The sequence below is a fragment of the Elephantulus edwardii genome, unplaced genomic scaffold (assembly GCF_000299155.1).
Source record: "Elephantulus edwardii isolate Elephantulus edwardi_28Jun2011 unplaced genomic scaffold, EleEdw1.0 scaffold00068, whole genome shotgun sequence".
Classification (NCBI taxonomy): domain Eukaryota; kingdom Metazoa; phylum Chordata; class Mammalia; order Macroscelidea; family Macroscelididae; genus Elephantulus; species Elephantulus edwardii.
This window is the reverse complement of record NW_006399818.1, coordinates 11304383-11330129: the sequence shown is the minus strand read 5'-3', so window position 1 is coordinate 11330129 and position 25747 is coordinate 11304383. Positions and strand designations below refer to the sequence as shown.

General features: G+C 43.6%; 1 protein-coding gene across 1 annotated transcript in view; it reads right to left on the bottom strand.

Moving 5' to 3' along the window:
* Positions 1 to 670: 670 nt before the first annotated feature.
* The window catches only part of DRAM1 (DNA-damage regulated autophagy modulator 1), an 84963-nt gene continuing 59886 nt past the window's right edge, over positions 671 to 25747 (bottom strand). Inside the window, 4 exon segments of the mRNA XM_006888539.1 lie at positions 671 to 715; positions 2333 to 2425; positions 12333 to 12391; positions 20861 to 21038. Of these exon segments, the coding sequence (XP_006888601.1) occupies positions 671 to 715; positions 2333 to 2425; positions 12333 to 12391; positions 20861 to 21038 (375 nt within the window).

The window sequence follows — 25747 nt, the reverse complement described above, 5'->3', positions numbered from 1 at the left end:
GTTCACTTAGCATTACTATGCACGGAATCTTAAGGCCTCTCAGTAGAAACATTGTCAATCTATCTAAAAATCAAAGGCTCTTTAATTAGTGTCTACACACAAACTAAATTTTCATGACTTGGATATGTGATCATTATAAAATGAATTCATAAATGCTCCCATGTATAAAATATATATACATTTCTATATATGACCTTTATTATACACACTCTCATGACATAAAATGATACGGTTCCTTCTCTAAGAAGAAACCTTACAAAAGCGACAACCCTCCCTGATTTTACTTTTACATGAATGCACTACACATTTAAAATCCCTCATTTAGTGTATCTTGATGGATCACACAAAATGAAGCAATCTTGTACAAAAATAAGCACTCTTCATTACTGGTTAACATCTTTTTTCTGTATGAATCAGTTAATATATTAAAAAAAGTATCTATTTAGAAAATTCTAAAAAAAGTGCTAGAGCATCATAAAAAGTCTCCACGCTCTCTGTGAAAACATACCTTTGGAAATAGTACAACAACTGGGAATCGTTTGTTAATGAGTTTCAAGTCCTGAGTGTGCCGCGAATGCGCTGGAATCAGGGCAGCGTCGAAACACGTCTGTCCTCTGTACTACTTTTAGAATCTGTCAGTGACATTGACTGAGATACAGCTCTTCTTTCTTCAAATGTCATCATTGATTTCTGTGGATATCCTTAGGGTGACACTCTTAAAAAAAAAAGAATTTGAAGGAAGGTAAACAATTCTAGTGCCAACTACGAAACGCCCAACAGCTTTGCCCCCAAGAGACCATTTCACACCCCTCAAAACTCTTGCCTTGAGATAATCTTTAAACTTTATACCAAAAATATCCCCTAAAGTCTTCTTAAAAACCAAACAAGAATTTAGCTTAACTAGTAAAAGAATGTCTGCCTTGAGCATTACGCTGTTCTAAGAATTATCTACTTGGGATCCAACTGACAATAGCAGCTCAAAAGATCAGATAGGAACCTTATGGGACAGTGGGTTTGTGTTACTGGGAGAGTAAGAACTCAGAAAAGGAGAGTGAAAATGTTTGCACAATCCAGGAATGCCGGCAATGTCACTGATTTTACACACAGATACTCCCAGGGGTGGACTCCTTGCTGTGTGTTCTCAACTACAAAAAATAAATACATTTTAAGGAGAATGAGAGAGAGACAACATCTCATGATGTATGGTCTGTGCTATGCTTCAGTGGGTCCTAAAGAATTTCCCTGGCTTTCTCTAGCTTTTAGCTTGTTCCAAAATACAATATTTTCAATTTCCAAATCTGATAAGGTCCCACCTTCTCTCTGCTTTGGGATTATTTTTCTCCTACAATATACTTTCATTTTTCAAAAGACACATACTATATTATTTCAAAAGACACACACTATATCATTTGGAACTAGTAAGTGTGACCTCTTCCAAAAGAAAATAGCTAAGATATATGACTATAAACATAACAGAGGACAGATGAAAATTCCAATGATTTGAAGGGCTAGAAGGTACTTAAGTCTCAGGAAAGGTGAATATTTACACTTTAGAAAAAATATGAGAACACACTGGGGTGAGGGTAAGACTGAGAAAATCTGGATAAATTATGTTTACTGCATTGAAGCTGATGAGGGAGAGAATAGTTTAGAAGAAATATATTTTAGAGCATTATGATTATCATAAGAGTCCGGAATGAGGGTTGCAGAGCGGAGTATACTCGGGGTGGGGGTGGGGGTGTGCGGGGGAGATTGTATACCAATGAAGGAGTTTTTCTTTTGCTTTTCACGGAGAGGAGCAAACTGGGGGTGGGGTGGGGGTGGTGGGGAGTAAAGTGCAACAATGAATGAATGGAATTCCAAAATCTCTATAGATGTACATTGAAATTAATAATAATTTTAAAAATATGAGGACAGGGTAGGAAGTGGGGCACACAGCATTTGAGGGTTACAAAGTTACTGTGGGGTATGGAAATAGTAGACCTGACATGATGCATCATCTGTCAAAACCCACAGGACTGACCAACACAAAGAGTGAACCTTTCCGTGAACTACGAGCTTCAGTGACTAATAACAGATCACTACTGGCTCCTAAATTGTAACAAAGGTAGGTACTCCAGGAGTGCAAGATGTCAAAACAGCACACAAAGGAGAGGAATGCTGTACTTTGCTCTGCTTCTCTATACCTAAAAGTGCTCAAAGAAAAGAACCAAGTCTTAGTTTAAAAACACCAAACACAAACGATAGTGCTTTTCTGTTTTTCTAAGTGCAAGAAATTCTTATTGACGCTCAGTTGCGGCAGCTGACGACATGTGCTAGGTTGAATACCAACCTGGAACTCCTGGATGAAGGTTAGGAAGTAGAAGATAAAGCCAAAGGCCACGGTCCATTCACAGATAGCGCTCACCACGTGATACATGTAATCCTGAGAGCAAAACAGAACTTAGTTAGGGTATGCGGCACGCTGAAAACCTCAAGGGAGGAGTGATCCACGGAGTAGAAATACATCCCCGAGGAAATGCATGTGACAAGGCCACAGAGCTGATTGTGCAGAGCCCTGCACCGCGCAGGCCTTGGACATAATGCCTTAGGACCTTCTCCGTGGCTCTAACTCCCTCTGGTTTTAAGACAGCTTGCTTGACTTCAAAAGGCACCACCACCATAAAATTAAGGGAAAGGCAAACTTGGGATGGACAAAATAGTCTTCCAAAGGTAACATTAAGTTGCTCAGCACTGCTGAAAACTCAAGGTGGGGGACAAAATGCTTTTTTAAAAAAATTTGCTTTCAGTCCATCATTCACATTTTATCACCTTAGTTACAAATGATTAATACCATTTATTAGGTCTCATCAAATCTCCCTGTGCCTTGCCCTCTCTTCACCCTGACCATTCATTCACTAATCTCCACTCTTCTCTCTCTCTCCTTTGCCAACTCTATCAATCTTCCACAATTGATTATTTCTATCTGTGGAAACACTTTTGTTAAAAGTAGCCAGTGAGAGCACGAGCTGTTATTCCAAAGGAGAGAAAGCTTTAGATGAAGCTGGTGGCCGATCACCACTCCCTTCTGGGGTTTCCTTGTCATTGTAGAAAACGTCAGCTTAGAAAACAGTGATTCAAAACATTAACATAATTAATAAAAGATGTCTACATCTTAGCTGAAACTGTACCTTCTTGGGCAGTGATCAGTGGATGGCAAGCATCATGAGAATGACTTAGAGGTTTCAGACTCAGTGCTATAGGGAGGCCAGATTATGAATAAAAAGACAAAACTGCCAATGTTGAAGAGAGAGAACAGTTTATTTCCCTTCTCACCAAACTGAAGTGGGCCCTGGGTGTGAGAGAGATGAAAAAGCCCACATGCGTATCTGTGTGTGTGATGCTCTTTTTATAAAATGCTAGAAACTAATTTCAAAACATTTTAAACACTGGATAAACAAAATGTGCTAGTATGCAACATAATTTAAGCCCACATGAGGGCTTTGGCCTGTCCGTTTTCCATCTTTGATTTTAAACAAAGACTTGCCTTTTTTTTTTTTTCCCTACTATACTTTATCAGCCTGAGGAAACAAATGTAGAGGGAAGCAGCTCCGTTCTAAGGTGACTGTTACTTTACTGGACCCAATTTTCATTCCAAGACGCCACTGAGCCCCACCAAATGCTCACAGACATCATGCTCCTGCTGGATGCTCTCATCCTTCCACACTGCGCGCCCCCCCACCCCCACCCCGGGCCACGCAGAGGAGATAAACACCAGAGGTATCTTCACATTGGTGACACCACCAGGGAAATCAATCCCACAGCATCCCTGGACAGAGACGAGGGCTTCCAACAACAGAGACAGAAACCATGCAGGGATTTCTTTAACATCTTCATGAAATAGCACTGAACTATTAACTATTTCAAGGAGACAAAGAGCTTTCTTCTGGTCCTAGTTCAATACCTGCACATGAATGTAGATAAAAGTTCTAAACTCCTAGCAATGTCAGATGAGACAATGGCTTTAGACTTTTCACCTCCTCCAACAGGGGAGCCTTTGGAATGTGCTGTTTTAAAACAATCTTGCTGGTGGTGGTAGGAGATGGTAGGTGAGTGGTGGCAATGGTGGGCAATGGTAGTGGGGGGGGGGGAAATGGTGAGTCCTGGGTGGCAGTGATGGCAGGTTCTAGAAGGGAGAGTACGAGTGGGTACCGGGGGTGGTGAAGGTGAGAGGTGGAGGGAGCTGGTGACGCTGGTGATGGTGGATATTGTTAAGTGATGGGGCGTGTACGACTCACAGCAATCCCATGAACAACAGTCCAGAACATTCCCTCTCCTGCCCCATCATGACCCTTGCCAAATTCAAGCCCACTGCTGCAGTCACCGTCAATGCATCTTGTTGAAGGTCTTCCTCTCTTTCTCTGACCCTTCACCTTTCTCAGCACGACTCTTTTCCAAGAATCGGTACCTCCTGACAACACAGCTCAAGTATGTAAGCTGAAATTGGAACATTCTTGCCTCTAATGAGCAAGCTGGCTGCACTTCCGCCAAGAGAAACTTGTTTGTTCTTTTGGCAGTCCGTGGGATATCCAATCCTCCTCGCCAACACTGTGATTCAAAGGCATCAGTCAGCGGTGGCAGTGGAGGCGGCTCAGTCAGTTCTGAGTCACTGGAGCCCCCAAGCGAGCGCAGCAGACAAGCGCTCCAGCGGATGTCAGGATGCAAAACACCAGGCCCGTCTTCGTGGTGCCTCTGAATGGATGCCACCTGCCATCTGTTCGGGCAGCACTCACTCATCTGAGCCACCCAAGGTCTCTTCAGTGATTCTCTTAATCAGTGAAATTAACGTAGAAGGGTCTGGGGGCGGGGTGATGGTGGTTAGGCTTTTCTGCATTCATTGATATTTAGAACAAATGACAACCCAAAAGTGCCACAGTGACAGTGAGCTACGGATAAACAGAAAACAGGTACTTTTCTTGTTTTTTAAAGACAGAAGAGAGTAAAAAGAATGTTTAACTGCTTGGATGTCCTTTGATGTGCGTGCTCTTCGGGGCAGCTCAGGTTTTTTGTTCGATTTGTGGGAGAAGTTCTCCCCCTCGTGGCTATATAGTGAAATACACAGGAGCTTATCCTACATGAAAAAGTTCACCTTAAGGAATTAATTGAACACCTTTTGAATTGTGGTGTTAAGAGTATTGAATTATTTCATGGACAGCCAAGGAAGTGCAGCCAAAGTGTTCTTCCTTTTAGAGGCAAGGATGGTGAAACTTCTTCTCACGTACCTGGGGCATGTTATCAGGGGGAGCGAGTCCTTGAAAGGGGACACAAGGTGAGAAAGGCAGAAGAGATAGGAAGACTCCCAACAAGATGGACTGACACGGTGGTTTTGACAATGGGCTTGAACATGTGCGAGACTGTGAGGATAGTGCAGGATCAAGGTTTTAAGATCTGTCCTTCAGAGAGATGCTATGCACATGGTGAACTTCATGGCAGCCAACAATAAATGCGGCTCGTGTCCTGCACCTCAGAGAAGTGGTATTTTCCCCCCTGGTAATAACGTTCTTTGTAATGATCTTTTGCATTCTTCATGGACGATATTCTTGCTATCCTCCCACAGCTCATTTGGTCTTTACTCACTGGTGTTTAAGGCCTTAAACCTGTTCCTGAGATGGTTTTGAAATCTGCATGGGCCAGACTTAAGGTCAAATTTTGGTTCCTATGGATTTGATTTTTTCTTCTTCAACTTCAGCTTGAACTTGCATATGGGTAGTTGGTGGTCTGTTCCACAATCAGATCCTGGCCTAGTTTTCATAGTTGATATTGAGCTTCTCCAGCGGTTCTTTCCACAGATATAATCTATTTGATTCCTATGTATCCTATCTGGTGAAATCCATGTGTATAGCCTGCATTTGTGTTTGTTATAAAAAAAAAAGATATTTGAAATGAATAAATCATCAAATCAACACTCCTGGTACCAGCAGCCAGGAAATCAAGAAACAAATTGCATTGGGAAAGTCAGCTATCAGGGACCTCTCCTGAGTACTGAAGAGCAACAACTCAGGCTGGAGACTCAGGTGCATCTGATCCAGGCCACAGTCTTTGCAATTGTGTGCTATGTGTCAGGAAGCTGGATAGTCACTAGGGATGACAGAAAGAGAATTGATGCCTTGAGCCGTGGTGATGGAGAAGAGTGCTGAATGGACTGCTAGGAGAACAAACAGGTTTGTCCTGGAGAAGGTGAAGCTGGAATGCTCCTTGGAGTCAAGGATTCAGAAGCTTAGTCTGACACACTGTGGGCATGTTACAAGGAAGGACTGGTCGTTGGAGAAGGACATCATATTTAGGAGGGTAGAGGGACTGTGCAAGAGTGGAAGACCCTCGATTGAGATGGAGCGATTCAATGACTGGGGTAATGGGAGTAGGTGTGTCAGAGAGTGAGATTAGCGAAGGATAGAGCAGGGTTTAGGGCTCTTGTACACAGGGCCACTGAGTCACAGGAGACTCGACGGCACGTAACATCAATAACGTACTGGATGATTTGACCATTTTAAAGTTCCATTTGACAGAAGAACTTTGAGCCCGTGTTTGGGTCATTCCCACCATCATCTTCAGTCTCCCCTTTATTCTCTGCTGGCTTCCTGCTCAGAGCATCCTGTCCCTCCCACTGCCTCCTCTGGCCTCCATAGTATCTCTCATCGTCTCTCACCTCCACTCCAGCACAGAGCTCGGCAAACCTGTGAATGAACCATTTCCTCTCACCATTTTTTTAAGCCTCCTGTAATTGGTTCCATTTCCCAAATGTTCTCGAAATGCTTTTTGAAAAACATCAGTGACTCACTCCCTTTATTGCCACATCCTGAGACTTCGTTCTTCAAGACTGTTTGCCCAGCTATGCACCGTGGTTGATCATTTCCTTTCCCCTTGAAAAACTGCCTGAGCCTCTGGAGTAATTCATATCTCTTCTTGGTCTCTGAAGGAGCTCGGTGGCCTAGTGAAAAGGAGCTGTGCTGCCAACCCAAACGCAGACAGTTCGAATTCACCAGCTGGTCTGCACGAGAAAGATGGGCAATCTCCTCTCATGTGATTTACTGCCTCCGAAAACCCACTGGAATGTCAGTGATGAGTCAGTTCCAAAATGACAGCACGTAACAACAACAAACTCATTTTCTGGTAACAATAAATAGCTTCTGCTACAATGGCATCCACTTCCTAAACCACATGCCCCCAGAAACTTAATGAACTTTGGTAAATGTCGATAGCTGTAGAGGGGCTTCAGGCCTTTTGCTCATAGGGTCCCTAAGAGGCGTGCTCGACTCGAAGGCAATCAACAACAGTAACAACAACTGCATTCACACAGTGCATTTGATGAGGATGATGTTAAAGTTGACAGAGCAGGTGGCATTTTCCAGTCAAATGCATTTTATTTTAAGACACTGATGACACTCCCTACATTCTACCATCACTCTTCTCACTCTTTCTCCATAGTTCTTGTTTCCATTATGTTAACCTTTCCCTCTCTCCCTTCCTGGACAAATACCGCCCCTGCAATCCTGTGTGAATGAGTATTCTAAGTGCTGGGAGTCTCCCCGGAGTTACTGCTCATCTTAGCCTTGCCTTTCAGTCAGAACTAACTCTTAGCTGACCGTCGTGTAAGTCACACGGGAGGAGGTTGATCATCTTTCTCTCACGGAGCCGCTGGTGGATTCAAACCACCAGAGGTGTTATCTTTGGGTTAACAGTGTTGTTTCCTATGTTCAAGATACAGATCTGTCTACTGTTTGCTGAGTGAGTTCCACAGTGTGTTGGTTGTATTCTTTTTATTCTTCATAGTGCTCCATTTGGCAGTCAACAACTGACTAACTGTCCTACTGAACTACACAAGCCTTGTGAGCGCAGGGCTCTTTTACGTACCACGGCCGCCCTTCCCACCCACAGAACTGCACTCAAGGTAGAGACTCAACGACTAAAGCTGACTCTCCCATTCACCTCTGGTTCTTCTCTTTGTTCAGTGACGTCTGCCCTTTATTTCAGCTTTGATAGAGGCAGTCCCCCTCCTGCTCCCTGATAACAGAGCTTCTGGTGGTCTCATGAACTCTGTTCTCTCCCGGAGCCCCATGCACCTCCTCGCACAGCATTTCATAAACCACCATTATCTGTATCTAACTGCATGACTCAGCTTTAGTTTGCTTGGCTCCATAATCAACACTGTTGGTACCAGCAGCCAGGAAATCAAAAGATAAATTGCACTGGGAAAGTCTGCTGTCAGGGACCTCTCCAGAGTACTGAAGAGCAACGATGTCAGTCTGGAGACTAAGGTGCACCTAACCCAGACCATAGTCTTCACAATTACTGCTATGCATCAGAGAGCTGGACAATGACTAGGGATGACAGAGGAAGAATTGATGCCTTTGAGCTGTGGTGCTCGAAAAAGTATTGAATATACCATGGACTTCTAAGAGAACCAACAGGTTCGTCCTAGAGAGGGTGAACCAGACTGCTTCTTGGAGGCAAGGATTCTGAAGCTTCATCTGACATACTTTGGACATGTTGCAAAGAGGCACCAGTCCTTGAAGAAGGACGTCATGCTTGGGAGGGTGAAGGGACAGCATAAGAGAGGAAGACCCTCGATGAGATGGACTGACTCAGTGACTGGGATAATGAGAGTAGGTGTGCCAGGGACAGTAAGGTTGACACAGGACAGAGTATGGTTCAGGGCTGTTGTGCATAGGGTCGCTATGAGTCGCAGGCAACGACAGCACTTAACAACAACAATTTCATGAGTCACTTTCAAACACTCCATCCCATGTGTTCTGACAGATTCAAAGCATCACAGCAAAGCACCTTTGGTTTAGCAGCGTTACTTCACATAGACTCCGCTTGGATCTGGAGAACCTTAGTCACCCTGTCTCACAAGCAATGCTTCTAATACCTCCATCCCCCACAACATCATCTCACCCTGGTGGAGGCCTTATCTCTCGGTCTGTAACCACTTACACTGTGGTTCTCCCCAAATGAGAACTTGGAAGTCCTCCCTCCACTCTTCAACCGCCTTCACTCTCAAGTTAGTCACTCGTCAGCATCTATCCAAAAATTTTCCTCTAGTACTTCCAACCTAAGTAAATATTTATTCTTTTGAAATCAGAATTAGTAAATGCCTTTCTCCACGCCTGAGTAGCTCCTCTTTCCCTTCTCCCGTCGCTAATCTATCCCAGGAGTTGCTGGTGCCTAAAACTCCTCCCACAGCACATTTTCCTTGCTTGTTCAAAAGCCTGCAAAGCTTGCTCTTGTCACCTCCTCAATCCTGAAGCCTCTCTGCCGCCCTCTACAGGCTTCACAGAAACTACTCTCTCCCGGTTTTAGCCTTGGCTACATTTAAGTCTCATTTTATACTGAAATAAAACTACCCAGGGTACTAGAGCTGGCCTTGGCCTCCTCTTTTTAACATCCCACGCTTCCTCCAGACTCCATACATCTTCATCTTGTTTCCCTACCTTAAACAAGTGACCTGATGAGGAAACATGTTTAGTCAATGAGAGAACGAGCAAGCAGTCTTATTTCGGCATGAAAAATAATACCCAGAACCGTATCATCTCTGGTAGCTAATTACTTCAAGCCACTATTGCCGTTGTTGCCAACTGCCATGAAGTCAATTCCAATTCATGACAACATACGTACACAGAGCAGAACTACTCGAAAGGGTTTCCAAGGTTGTAGTCATTCGGGTTTTTTTTTTTCTTCCAAGGTGGGTGGATGTGTTTGAACCACCTACCTTTCCGCCAGCTATCAAGTGTTGAACTGCACCACCTAGACACTCCAATGACTCTATCTGTTGTTGTCTGCTGTCAGCTATGACTCACAGCCACCCTGTGAACAGCCTGGCCCTACCCCGTGCCATCCTTATATCTCCAACATGATTGAGACCACTGCTAGCAGTCACTGTGGTGCTCCACCTTGTCATGGGTCTTGCTTGATTTCTCTGAACCTCCACCTTTCTCAGCACGAGGTCTGTTTCCAAGGACTCCTGACAGCATGTCCCAATTACACTGCCAAATAACTGGGCTGTTGTTGTTGTTATGTGCCGTTGAGTTGTTTTTGACTCATAGTGACCCTATGCACAACAGCCCTAAACCCTGCTCTATCCTGCGCCAACCGCACTGCCCCTGACACACCCATCCCGATTACCCCAGTCACCGAATCAATCCATCTCATAGGAGGTCTTCCCCTCCTGCGCTGTCCCTCCACCCTCCCAAGCATGACGTCCCTCTCCAAGGACCTGTCCCTCCTGGCAACATGTCCAAAGTATGTCAGACGAAGCCCCAGAATCCTTGCCTCCAAGGAGTAGCTTGGTTTAATCCTCTCCAAGATGAATCTGTTTTCCTGGCAGTCCATGGTATATTCAGTACTCTTCTCCAGCACCACAGCTCAAAGGCATCAATTCTCCTTCTGTCCTCCCTAGTCATTGTCCAACTCTCTGATGCATAACAAGCAATTGCAAATACCATGGCCTGTATCAGGTGCACCTTAGTCTCCAGAGAGACCCCGTTGCTCCTGAGTACTTTAGAGAGGTCCCTAACAGCAGACTTTCCCATCGCGATACGCTTTTTGATTTCCTGACTGCTGGTGCCAAGAGTGTTGACTGTGGAGCCGAGCAAACTGAAGCTGTGAACAATCTCAATCTCTTCGCCATCCATTCTGACGCTGCCAACTGGTCCAGTGGTGAGAATCTTTGTCTTCTTGACATTGAGCCTCAGTCCATACTGAAGGCTGCAGTCCTTGACCCTTTGCAGCAAGTGCATGAGGTCCTCCTCAGTTTCAGCAAGCAGGGTTGTGTCATCTGCATAACGCAGATTGTTAATAGATCTTCCACTAATCCTGATGCCACAATTCTCCTCATAGAGCCCAGCCTCTCGGATAATCTGCTCTGCATACATGTTGAAAAGGTATGGAGACAGGATGCATTCCTGGCATACACCCTCCCCAATTTTGAACCATGCAGTGTTACCCTGCTCTGTTCTGACTACTGCCTCTTGGTCCAAGTTGATTATAACTAGCTACCATCAAGTCAACTTCGACTCAAGGTGACGCCATGTGTCTCAGAGTAGAACTGTGTGCCACAGGATTTTCAATTGGTAATTATTATTATAGTAGGTAATTACTATTATCTTATGGGGGAGGCAGGTGTTTCTTTTGAGGTGCCTACGGGTTGCCTCGATCCACCCACTTCTTGGTTAGCAGCCAAGCACATTCACTGCTTCCATCACAAAGTGGTTGTGGTTCAGTGGTAGAACCTAGTATCGTTGTTTTTGTTATGTGCCATCAAGGTGCTTGTGACTCATAGTGACCCTATGTACAATAGCTCTGAACCCTGCCCTGTCCTGAGCCTGTCAGACTGACTCTGACACATCAATCCCCATTACCTCAATTATTGTCAATCCATCCCATATAATGTCCCCTTCTCGTGCGCTGTCCCCACACCATTCCAGCATGATGTCCTTCTCCAAGAACTGGTTCCTCTCACAAAGTATGAGATGAAGCTTCAAAATCCTTGCCTCTCAAGGAGAAACCTGGTTTTTCACCCTGTCCAATCCAGACCTCTTAGTGATCCACGGTAAGTTCAATACTCTTCTCCAGCACCACAATTCAAAGGCATCAATTCTTCTGTGGCCCTCAGTCAAGGTCCAGCTCTCTGATTCATAGCAAGTAAGTGCAAAGACTCATCTGGATCAGGCGCACCTTAGTCCCTAAACTGACATCATTACTCTAGCTCTTTGGAAAGGATGCAAGTTAACTTTTGATTTCCTGACTGCTGATGCCAAGAGTACTGATTGGAAGCCGAGCAAGCTAAAAGTGTTAACAACCTCAATCTCTTCTCCATCTTATCTCGGTGCTGCTCATTCACCCAGTGGTGAGAATCTTTTTCTTCTTGATACTGAAAGATTCAATTCGAGCCAACAGACCCATGCACAGCCAACACCCAGGGTCTGCCAATGGTAGATAGTGTGTTGCTGTGAAGCTGGCCAAGCTTAGAAGTGGAGCTTCCAGGCTAATAGGAACTATGAAGAAATATGGAAACCTATTTCCAAAAATCACCTAATGGAAACACTATGTATCACAATGGTCCAATCTACAACTAATCATGTGAACTGACAGGACCGAGCAGCATTTCGTCCCCTTGTCTCTAGTTTGTGAGGGTCAAACTTGAAGGTAACCAACAAGAAGCTGTTTATATAACATACTGACTCTACATTTTGCAATGTGCTCTGGAAGACAGCAGTACCCTTTTCCAACCTGACCCAGACACAGTTGCAAATAGCTAGGTTCGATGATCATAGTGAGAAAGATTGAAAATTTACCTTTTCTTTTGGATTCCACTCCAGTTTGGTTATAGAAATTAGGGAAGCGCAGACAATCACTTAAAGAAAACAAAACTGTTAAGGAAAATACCAAAGAAGATAGATCCTTTAACATTGAAGTTGAAGTGATTTTTCTAACACTTAGTATACCTTATTAAGATATATGAGTACCAGCATTTCCTGCAGTCAAACCAATGATATTAGCTGCTTCTGATCACAAAGCTTAAACTAAGGTGTGAGAGCCGTTAAATTACAACATAGAAAAGTCAATCATTCCTTAGGAGTGAGTCTTCATATAGGTAGAAAACAAAATGTTAAAGTGAGGTATGCATCCAACTGGGTGTTCCCTATTCATCTGACCATTTAAAACTGGTCAAATTGTATGAGACACACAAGCCCAAGATACATTTCTTTTTGTATACTTACTTCTGAATGAAAATACATTTCCCTAAAATACCACTTCCAAGGAAATACCAGCTTTCAAGGAAATTTAGCATTTCAAAGTGCAGACACACAAACAAGAAAGTATCCCCACACTGAGTCAATTCCAACTCCTGCTGATGCAGGAGGTACAGACAGACAATACATTGTATTAGTTAACAATGGCTAGTTAACAACTAAAAGGCTGGAAGTTCAAACACATCCAGAAGCCTGGTGGTCTTCTGAAAAAAAAAAGGAAAAAGGAAAAAAAAAAAGGCAGTAAAAACCTTCTGGAGCACAGATGTCCTCTGACACAAATGGGGTCAGGATCCAAAAACAAGCCACAGAAAGTCAAACAATTATCTCTAAAACACAGGCTCTTGTTAATTAGGTGGAGCTCTTCCTATCGAGGCCCAAAGGGTTTATAAATCAGAACGATATCCTCTCCGTAAGGCCTGGATGATGAAAGACAAGCCAATGTCCTCATTCCAGGAACTGAAGATACATCTCTCCACAGACAATACTGTCAACACATGGACAGTGAGAACCACTCTGACCGAACTTAGGAAACGAAAGAGAAAGACAGAGGAAGAAGTATGCTCTCAATCTCATGTGCTGGGCTGCTAATCAGAAAAGGTCAATAGTTCGAACTCACCAGCCCCTCCACCAGAGAAAACATGGCTAGTCTCCTCCCATAAAGACTAACGTGAACTCTGAAACCCCAGAGGATCGAATGATAGGAATCGGAATTGGCTCCAAGGTTGTTGTTGTCATGTGCCGTCAAGTCATTTGCGACTCACAGCGACCCTATGTACAACAGCCCTAAACCCTGCTCTATCCTGTGCCAATCTCATTGCCTCTGACACCCTCATCCCGATTACCCCAGTCACTGAATCAATCCACCTCATAGAGGGTCTTCCCCTCCTGCGCTGTCCCTCCACCCTCCCAAGCATGATGTCCCTCTCTAAAGACCTGTCTCTCCTTGCAGCATGTCCAAAGTATGTCAGACGAAGCCCCAGAATCCTTGCCTCCAAGGAGTAGCCTGGTAGTGGGTTTAAAAAGTTTTGATAAAAATATCCAAAATGTAAAAAAAAAAAAAAAAAATCAAAAAGTGGAGCCTCAGTCACAGCAAAGTTTAGAGCCTCCTCTAAAGGAGTGTCTAACACTGCCTCCCCTGCAATCCCCCACCCTCCATGCATTTTTTTGCAATGCTCAACACTTCTTGGAGCTCTGGTGGCTTAGTGTTAAGAAACTGCACTGAAATCCCAAAGACAAGTGATTCGAAGCCAGTAGTTGCTCCGTGGAAGAAGGACGGTCAATCTCCTCTGATGTGATTTGCTGCCCCTGAAAACTCACTGGAGGGTCAGCTATTAAGTCAGTTTCACTGGACAGCACACAACACCACCACCACTTTCAAACTGAGAAGTAGAAAGCATAGATGATTCTAAGGTCATGACACTGGCATACTTTTGTTTCTGAGAGTTTAAAGGTCTTTCAATTTTTTCATTTGTTTGAGCTTTAGATCCATCTTTTATGTTTGGTATCCTGCCCAAATGGGGGCAAAGAGAACCCAAGGCTTCAGGCCTGGTCTCAGCTTTCTGAGGGGGTCTGAGAGGAGGCGGTGCCACGCTGTTGTTGTGTTAGGTGCTGCCAAGTCCACGGCCACTCACAGCGACCCTGTTAATCACAGTAGAATCTAAAACCATCTTCACCCTTTCCACCTTGTCTGAGCCCACTCCTGCAGTCACCATGTCAATCCATCTGACCGAGGGTCTTCTTCTCTCCTGCTGACTCCATCTTTTCCAAGAGTGTCACAGAGAGGAGAAAATGGTTCGGTGCTGGACCCAAGGGAAAATGATCTAATCAGAACAGAACTGGGTGAAGGCAGTGATGAGGGCAGGGGTGGAGCACAAAGACTGTGTTAACCCACTGAAGTCTCACGTAAGCCACGTGTGAAGTTGTCTCTTTTCTAGTAGCTGTCGAAACTCTGTCACACTTACTTTGGGCAAGTGGCCAGGTGACACCAGTCCTTGGAGAAGGACATCATGCTTAGAAGTGTGGAGAGACAGTGCAGAATGAGATGGACTGACATAGTAATTGGGATAATGGGGTAGGTGTGTCGGATACAGTGAGACTGGCTGAGAACAGAGTAGGGTTTAGACCTGTGGTAGGTACATAGGGTCTCTCTGAGTCACAGCAGACTTGATGGCACATAACAACAAGTAGCTACATTTTTTTTTTAATTTCCATTCATTCTTGCACTTTTCTCCCTGCCAACTCCTCCCCACAAGGACATTTTTAAAAAGAACCAAGTGACACTGTTGTTGTTACTTACCATCAAGCCGGAGTCAACTCAAAGCTGATCCTCAGCGGTTTTCAGAGTCTGCAAATCTCACAGGAAGAATCAAGTGCCTTTGGGTCTACAGTGTAATACAGTGTAACTCCTTACTCTAAAGCCCCCAGAGCTGTATTTCCTTTAACCTAATGTCAAACCTGTTCTTTCAAGCTGTGCTAATTTAAAGTTTTGCATTTCTTTCCGTGGCTATCACGCAGTCTTTGAACCAGGCAGTGAACACATGCACGCGTGGCTGCTGTTGTAGCTGCTAATGCTGAAGGTGCCTCTGACCCGTGGCGTGCAGGAGAACTGCTCCGTACGGTTTCCTAGGCCGTGATCGTTTGGAAAAAGATGTCACTTGTCTTTCAAGGTACCTCTGGGTGGGCTCAAACCAAACTCATGTCTAATATTTGAGCATTTAATTGTTTGTGCCATTGTTGTGGCTACGTGCCAGCGGTCAACTTGGACTCAAGAGTACTCTTAGGGGACAGAGCAGACTGTACACTTTACAGAGCAGATTTCCAGGTCTTTCTCACTCAGAACAGCCGGTGGGTTGGATGACAATCTTTTAAGTAGCAGTCCGGTGTATAGCCATTGCGCCACTGCCCTTGGAAGACTTGAAACACTTGCTGAGAAAGATAAAAGACTACAGCTTTCGATATAGATTACATCTCAACCTCCAGAAGATAAAAATCCTTACCCACAAGCCAATAAGCAACATCATGACAGATGGAGAAAAGACTGAAAATGTCCATTATTTCATCTTATGATCCACAATCAACATCCTTGGCAGCAGCAATCAAGAAATCAAAAGACATGTTGCAATGGGTAGGTCTGCCATCAAGGACTTCTCCCAAGTACTGAGGAGCAATGATATCAGTTTAAAGACTAAGGTACACTTGATACACGCCACAGTCTTTTCAATTACTTGCTATACATATGAGAGTTGGACAATGATTAAAGATGACAGAAGCAAAGTTGATGCCTTTGAGTTGTGGTCCTGGAGAAGAGTGTTGAATATCCCACAGAATGCCTAAAGAACAGACAGGTCTTGGAGAAACTGCAGCCAGAGTGTTCCTTAGAAGTAAGGATGACAAGGCTCTGTCTCACATACTTGAGGAACGCCGTTACGAGGTGCTATTCACTGGAAAGTGACAACATGCTTGGAAAGCTGGAGGGTCAGCAAAACAGAGGATGACTTTCAATGAGATGGACTGACACTGTGGCTACAGCAATGGGCTTGAGTGTGTCAGAGGTGAGGAGGATGACAAAGGATTTAACGGGATGCAGATCTGTTGTTCACAAGGTTGCTATGAGTCCTATTCAAGTTACCAGTACATCACCACCACCACCATCACCATAATGGAAAGACAGCTCAGTTCTACAAAGAGAAGGTGGAGAGGGATGAGTACAAAAGAAGGATACAGCCAGACACAGGGGAGTATTAATCCCAGCTATAATAGCAGCAGTCAAGAAATCAAAAGATACAGTGCAGTGGGAAAATCCACGGTCAAAGAGCAATTTAACGTACCAAAGAGCAAAGATGTCACTTTAAAGACTAAGGTGTGCCTGCTCCAAGCCATGGTCTTTTCAACTGCTTCCAATGCATCTGAAAGTTGGACAATAAATAAGGAAGACTGACGAATCCATGCCTTGCAATTACTGTGGTCGTGAAAAAACTGAATATCCCATGGACTCCCAAAAGAACAAGTACATCTATCTCGGAGGTAGTGCAACCAGAGCTCTCCTCAAAGGCATGGATGATAAAAATGTGTCTCACACACTATGAACATGTTGGTCAGGAAGAGCGAAGCCTTGGAAGAAGATACCTGCTGAGGAAGAGAGAGGGTCAGTGAAAAGAGCAGAGGATCCTGAGGACCGACACAGTGACGGCAACACTGGGTTTGAGATGGTGAAGATCACGAGGACGGAGCAGGAGGGTGCAGCTCTGATCTGCTGCTAGTCGAGTTCCAGTGGGTTGTATTCAACTCAATGTTGCCAAACAACAACAACAACATGGGAGTGTTACGAAGCAGGGGAGTGTTATGGACTAAACTATGTTCTATGTCTCCCAAAGTATATGCTTGAGTTTCAACTCCCAGACCCGTAAATGTAACCCAGTTTGAAAACTGGAGTTTTATTTTATTAGAATGAGGTCATACAGGAGTGGAGTGAGTTCTAATGAGTTTCTGAGTGACACTTTACAAAGGTGTGTATTGATACAGAAACACACACACACACACACACAGGAGGAGATGCCACATACAGAGCAGGAATACGCAGGAATAATCAATATTACTAGTACATAAAAGAACAAAAGAGCTTGAACTGACCCCCTGAATTCAGAATTTTAGGCTCCAAAATTGTGAGCAAATAAAATTCCATTGTTTAAGATTATCTGTTGTTGTTGATTGCCTTTGAGTCGAGCACAACTCATAGCAACACTATGAACAAAAGGCTTGAAGTCCGTCTACAACTATCGACATTTATCAAAGTTCATAGTTTCCAGAAGCAAGCTGTTTAGGAAGTAGATGCCAGATCATCTACTAGTGATGAAACCATTATGGCAGCTTTAGCAAACCAGTAAGGGAGCTCTAGTGGCCTAGTGATAAAAGCTATGCTGCGATTCCAAAGGCACATGGTCTGAATATACCAGCTGCTCCATGGGAAAAAGATGGCCAATCTGTTCCCTTGCAATTTACTGCGTCTGAAAACCCGCTGAGAGGTCAGCTATGAATCAACGGCACACAACAACAAAACAAACTAAGAACGAACTAGGGTAGACAAAGATGAAGATGCAAGAGGCCCCCTGATAACACGTGTCGTGAACAGGAAATTGTCTGTGATTCTGAAGATCCTTCAGAAAGCCTTGGAAGCTGAGTTCAGCAAGAAAGACTTTGAGGTTTGATACTCTCATGACCTTTGTTTCCCAATTGCAAAATGAAGCCAGTTGGCAAATATTTAAAGATTTTTGCCATGTTTTAAGTTATACTCATGTTTAAGCTCATGGAGAGTGAATAAGGATGACACAGGAAGAAATGATGCCTTTGAGTTGTTGGGTGCTGGAGAAGAGTTCTGAACATCCCATGAACTGCTAAAAGAACAGATAATGTCTTGGAGAAAGTGCTGCTCCTTGGAGGCAAAGCTATTGAAGTTTAATCTTACATACTTTGAGCAGGCTGCTAGGAGAGGCTATTCCTTGGAGAGGGACATCAGGTTTGGAAAGGTAGCGGGTCAGTGAAGGAGAGGAAAACCTCCACCAGATGGACTGACACTGTGACTGCTGCAATGGACTCTGGTGTGTCAGGAAGTGTGAGGGTGACACGGGAGAGCTCAGGGCTCAGATCTGCTGTTCACAGGATTGCTATGGGTCAGAGGCATTGATGGCACCTAACAACAACATGTTTAAGAGATTAGAGGTTCAGGGGGAAGAAAAAAAAAAGACGTCAACCCTGAATGAGATGGAATGACAGTGTGCACTGACGCAATGGGCTTGGCTCTCCCAACTGCAAGAATGGGGCAGGCCCGGACAGTGACTCAACAGCATCTAACTACTAATCACACACTTAAAACAAGACTCTCAACAGGAGTCAATTCATTCTAGTCAATTTGACACCGAGCTACAACTAATTTCTGTTTGGGGATACAAATCCTGCTAGAAATGGAAACTATTAAAATGGGCTTGGGTTTGTTGTTTGTTTTTTTTTTGGTTTGGGGTTTGTTTGGGGTGTGGTTTTGTTTTTTTTTTGCTAAAACGCTCACCGATTTTAGTATCAAGAGATCTGGCTCTAAGGCTGGAAGCAAGAAAAAAAAAGGTTTCCTACAACAAGAACCAGGAGATCCATGGGAGCAAGACGGGCAATCTCCTGTGAGATCTGCTGCATCTGAACACCCGCTGGAGGGTCAGCTATGGGTCAGTTCTGACTCAACAGCAAACAAGAACTCTCCATCTGCGGGAGCTTTAGTGTAATAGTAAGGAGTTGCACTGCCAATCCAAAGCAGGCCAAGTCCAATAAATTAGCTGCTTCTTGGGAGGAAAACGGACATGCTCCTGGGCTATTTACAGCTCCTGAAAACCGGCTGGAGGGTCAGATATGGGTTGGTTTTGACTCGAAGGCAATGGACTACAGTGCATTATAAACCTGACCGTTAACAAAAGCTAATGGGTTTAAGCAGATTTATTTGGAGCGAAAGCATGTCATAAATAGAAGGACAAGGAAATTGAGAAAGACTTATCTTGGGAGCCCGAGTACATACACTGCTGGGCAATTTCTCAATACCAGGCATTTGGTTCCTCTGTGCTTGGAAATTGTGTAACGGAAAAATTTCCTTCCCCAAGAAGGAGAGAATAACCCCAAACCACTCTTAAGCTTTAAATGTTGTGAAGTTTCTATTCTAAAGAGAAATGCAAAGCTTAATATTCGAATCATGTGATATGTTTGCACTCAGTTTCGCTCATTTTGAACCCTAGCCCCAGTCCAAACTGCTGATAAAATAGCTCCCATTTTCCTTTTATCTGGGATGAGTCACCAGTTTTGGGTGAGTGGGCTTTGTGCTGGAGTTTTTTTAAAGATTTTGCAACGTTTTCTGATATGATTACAGATGGTATTTTGAAAGATGGGAAACTTTCTACCCTTTTAAAGACCACAGAGTGGCCAAGCTTTGTGAATTATCTGTTGAAAAAGTGAAACATAAAGGGAAGAGCTTTAATTTCTCCAAACCAGAAGACACAAGAATGACTCTCTTTCTTCATTTCTTTCTTTCTTTTTTGTACATTACTTAATTGGAATTCAAAAGGAAAACAGTAATTTTTGTTAAAAAAAAGTTTTAACATTGTCATTCATTAGACTCCAATCTTGGCGACCCCATGTGTTTGAGAGGGGAACACTCAGCAGAAAGCTTGCAGAAAGATTGTAGAAAGCTGCAATCTTTTAGCAAATTGATCATTACATCTTTCTTCCAAGGAGCTGCTGAGTGGGTTTGAACCAGCAAACTTCAGGTTAGCAGCCAATCACAAACAGGTTTATACCATCGAAGTTGTTGATTATAAAAAGAAACCATAAGGGAGCTCTGGTGGCCTAGTGGCAAGATGCTGCACTGCAATCCCAGAGGTACGTGGTTCAAATCCACCAGATGCTCTGCTGGAGAAGGAGGAGGCAATCTCCTCCTCTACCAGTCAGATCTGATTTGACGGTACACATAAAAATAATACAATAAAAAAATTAAAATAAAAAAGAAACCATAGGTCTTTAATCCATAAATCTATAGATTTATAGAATCTATAGATTATAGATAGATTTATAAACCAGAAGTCTATCCTAGTGTAGAAAGTCTTGGTGTGGAGCTCATTAGTGACTCTTAATATAGAAACATAATTTAAGCTATCTCTTTATCGCCATAGTGCAGTGAGAGAGGAAGGGCTGACCTCTTGACACTTCACAGGGCTCTCGTTTTAAGTGTAATATCAATATTTGACATCTTTAGCTAAGGACTACAAAGAAAAACAAACATTTTCACCAGGCTCATGACGCCCACCCTGTTTGAAGGAAAAATCAACAGACTGGAGTGTGGCTCCGGTATCCCACCCTCCTCTCACCATCATGCCCCAAATGTTCTTTTGATCTAACCAGACAAGGTCAAGAGTTTCTTAATGATTTACGCTTTTCTCCTAAGCCCGTGGAAATGTACTCGTGAACCTTTGCTTTTTTCCATGGGTTGTTTCAGGAGGTAGGAGTCACCTTCTCGAGGACATCAACAAACAGCAAAAGGATACTGGGGACGACAGCTGCACAGGACAGGGCAGAAATGGCCATGCGGATGTAGCACATGGTGAGGCTGTTCCACTGGGGATACGATTTGTAAGAGATGATGGACTGTAGGAGCGTGTACACAACGCCACAGACAAAGGCCAGCAGGGCACCCCCGTCGTGGACCACTGGGACAGCGAGCTCCTGCAGAGAAATCACAGAGGTGCCATTACCATCCCTAGTTCCGTCCACATCGACACCCACGCACTCACTGCTTTCCTCTCCGACCAGCAGACATCACATCACAGATACGACGCTTCTTGGAAAAAAGGAGCCACTAAGGCCAACGGATCAAGTCCATCCAGAGGTACCTAAAGAGGAAAAGCTGGCGACCTATTTCTGTCAAGCACTTTAGGGCACTGTTTTAACTCTTGCATGCCTCGGGCCACCATGAGTCCCAGATGACTCGGGGGCAACAAAAGACAGAAGGTCCCAGGATAAAAACCTTCCCCACGTGAAAATAAACACTAAGAATGTAGTTTATTATAAAACACCCCTGGTAGGGGAGACAAGGAATGAATGAAGTCCAACTTAGGTGGGGGAGAGCGATATATATGATGGAGCATGACGAACCTGGACAAAAATCCCTACTCCGTCATTACCTTAGGCATACAACCTCAACTTCTGTATTTGAAAAATGGGGATGATAATTTTTCTTGTAGGCTTGCTATGAAGATTATATAACACATTTCATATGAAAGCATTGTTGTTATTATTGTTGTTGGGCCAATGAGTCACACGACCCTACGTACAACAGCTCTGAACCTTGCTCTATCCTGTGCCAACCTAATTGTCTCTGACACACCTAGCCCCATAACCCCAGTCACTGAATCAATCCATCTCATCCAGGATCGTCTTCTCTTGCGCTGTCCCTCCACCCTTGGAAGCATGATGTCCCTTCTCTAAAGACTCCTTACAACATGCCCAGAGTATGTCAGATGGAGATTCAGAATCCTTGCCTCCAAGGAGCAGCCTGGTTTCACTCTCTCCAGGACAAACCTATTGTTTTCCTAGCAGCCCATGGTATAGTCAATACTCTTCTCCAGAACCACAGCTCAAAGGCATCAATTCTCCTTCTATCATCCCTCATTGTTATTGTTAGGTGCTGTAAAGTAGAGTACAACTTATAGTGACCCTATTAACAACATACCTGAACCCTGTCCTGTCCTGTGCCATTCTCATAATCTCTGATACACTTGAGTCCATTGTCAATCCAGCTTGTGGTTTTAGGTCTCTTGCTCCTCAATCCTGTGCTATCTTCATCATCTCTGGCATATCCGAGGATAATGAGCATGTCAAAGAATAGGACAGGGTTCAACTCTGCTGTTCTCAGGGTCACTCTGAGTCTTACTCGCCTTGCCGGCACCTAACAACAGCTGCTTCCCTATGATCTCTATTAATCCTTCCCAAGTCACGCCAAGTGAACACCCAATCAAACGAAAATATACTGCTCTTGAGATGCAAAGGGAAGTTCAGAACAAGCCTCTCATCTCCCAACAGTGTTTTCCAATCAGACCATCCACCCTCAAACCGAAGCATAAAGACATTAATACTAAGACTTTTTATTCTCTAGACAAGAATGGAAACCAAGAGAGGGAGGTGGAAAAAAAAAAAAAGAAATCTTATATTCTCTAAGAAAATTTCCTGGTTCAAATTCAAGAAAGGAAGGAGAAATCTGTTACTTGATTTGGGGTGCATTCCAATATGGCTGCATTAACAGTCTGTTGAGGTTCTTATCCAGGTTGACCAGACTCCAAGACCCATCACACCCAATCCTTGCCCCTCTAAGGTGGACATCAATCTGTCCTTGTCCCGCATACCAGGTTTACTGTGCAACAGCCAAGTCTTCGGCATTTACTTTCATGCTTAAGTAAATGAATACACGTTATGACCACTACTTTATTAGTCAATTACAGATCCTATATGAAGCACAGGGGTGTAGATTTAGGGAAGTTCTAGATGAGACAGGAAACACAATCCTCCTTGAAAATGTGGGTACATCTCACAGAACTTATGGAATTCGGAACTCATGGGGTAAATAAATTCACAGGACTTACAGGAAAAGAAATCTCTTTCATTTTCGGAATGTGAGGCACACAGGCAAGGAGAATTTAACAAAAAGCAAAGCATGTACTAACGAGTCACCTTCAGGCATAATCTTCCAAGAATCCTGGTACTTTCCACGATCCATTTTCTTCATGCTAAGTTAAACAGACATCCTGAATTTCCATGTCTTCTTTCCTCCCACTTGCCCTGTGTGGGAAGTGTCTTCCTCCATCCTGGCCAATTCAACATATCTGCCAAGCTCTTTATCTGTAAACTTGGTGCCCGTATCAACCCTAACTGGCATTATCAGACCAACAGGGCTGTTTGTGTAACATGTCTTTTTCACTGTGTACTTGTACATTCTCATCAACAAGGTCTTCAGAAGGGAAATGATTCTTTGGTCAGGCCTGACTTTCGGATATATGGTGAAAAAGAAACTCTGCCCCCTCTTTGGACCCCATTTTGGAAAAGCTTGTTAGCTTAAAGGATAGTAAAGAAAGAGGACCCCTGGTGACTTAATGGAGTAAGTTCTGGGCTGCTAATTTCAAGGTCAGTGGTTCGGATCCATCAGTCACTCGGAGGGAGTAAGATGAGACAGGCTACTATCATTAAGATTTACAGCCTTGACTTTGGGGGAGGGATTGTATAACAATGAAAGAATTTTTATTTACTTTTCAAAGAGATGAGCGAACTTGGCGGGGGTAGTGGGGGGAGGCTGTGCAGGGAGAAAAGAGCAACAACGAAGGAATGGAAATCCAAAATCTCTGTAAACTTTCATTAAAATTAATTTCTAAAAAATCCATCAACAAACAAAATATTTATAGCCTTGGAAACTCACAGGACAGATGTCTGTCCAACGGGATTTCCACGAATCAGAACGGATGCTACCGCAGTAAATAAGAGTGAAACAGAAAACCAGAATGTTGGAAAACTGGTCCTTTCTAAAAAGGAAACATCTTGAGGGGAAATAAAGTATTGGCACAGATTACTGAGAACCTATCAAGAAGGTAGGCACCGCACCAGACACTCAGGAAGGTGAATTATCCTGTGAACTGCCGTTCAAGGAAAACTACCAGCAAATCTGAGTGCTCTCTTTCCCTCTCGCCCCTAATTCGTGTGCGGTAATGGCTGAAGGAGGATTATTCATAACAGGGTGAAACTGTGTTACCGGACATTAAATGAGGAAGTTGTCAAGATCTAATTATGAGAACAATGACAAGGCAAACACTTTCGGAGAGCACTGTGCTGAGTGAACTGACGCAGTCTCACAAGGACAAATGGTGCATAAGACCATTATTGTAAAAATAGGAGAATAAGCCAGAAAAACATGGAAACTCAAGGGGTGCAGGGAAGCAGATGGGTGAGGATGGGCAGGGGTGAAGCCACAGGGCTGCAGTTTGGTGAGTGGAGGCAGAGGGGTAGGAAATGGGAAGGTGAAAAGACAGGGTAATAATGGGCAAAGTCCAATGGTGATTACTTTTCTAAAACGTAATGATGAGAATGACTGTATGAATCACAATGTGAACGAAGAAAAGTGTGAAACATAATGAATAGAAACTTAGTAAGCAAACCAACTTTTAAAAAAGTTAAAAAAGGAGCATTTTGATAGATGAAATGATCCCTTTTAATCTCCTTCTTAGTAAATTTTTATAAGCAAAAAATTTTAAAAAGATATTATACTTCTGGATTTGTTCAAAGATATAATAATAATAATAGTAATAATTTCATAAAGAAATGAACTAAAAGTTCAACTTTCTAACCACCTAAGTTCTTCCCCAAAAGTTAAAGACTGGCCTTGATGGTTTAAAATGTGGCATCTGCATGTCTTACAATGTTGAGTTATGGAGAACGGGGTGTACGCTACCATCAAATGTAACCCAGGCCTCCGCAGACAACTTCCGTCCACACTGCAGTAGAGCAGTAAAGCCATTCCCGGTCTCGCTCCTTTCCCATTCCTGTGACCTCTGGCTCTAGAACTAGGAGTTGTGTATACGCCTTTTTCTCTCAGAGATTCCCTCCTCCTGGAACTGAGGTAGCTCCTTCCCATTGGCTCTGGATGCAATGTTCAGATTTGAAGCCCAGCTCTGTCGGCCACGGCTCACAAGAGCTTCAATGGTCAAGTTACGAAGCTCCTTGGGCCTCTATCTCCTCACCAATAAATAGAAACGGTGATTATAGCTCTCTTACAAGGTTGTTAGTAAGACAAAATAGTTAAAGCATGTTTTGTTGTTGTTGTTGTTGTTCTTATGTGACACAGCTGACCCTCCAGTAGGTTTTCAGAGGCTGTAAACAGCACAGGAGACTGCCCATCTTTCTCCTATGGAGCAGCAGTTGGTGGATTCGAAACATGTCCCTTTGAGTTGGCAGCACAACTCTTTACCATTAGGCCACCAGAACTCCCTAGTCAAAGCACAGAAGGCTTCATAAGCAGGTCTGACATATAAAATGTTTTCAATAAATGTTCGAGGGCGGGGGAATGTACACTATCATCATATATGTGCAGATTTCAGAAAGACCCTTGAAAATGAAAGCTGCTGTCAAAGACATCTCAAAAATGCTAAAGAGCAATGATGTCAGTTTAAACACCAAAGTGCGCCTGATCCAAGCCATGGTATTTTCAATTGCTTCTTATGCATCTGAAAGTTGGACAATTAATAAAAATTTATTAATTTAGCCTTTGAATGCATGAGAGAGTTGGACAATGACTAAAGAGGATAGAAGGAGAATTGATGCCTTTGAGCTGTGGTGCTGGAGAAGAGTATTGAGGGTACCATGGACTGCTAGGAAAACAAACAGATTCATCCTGG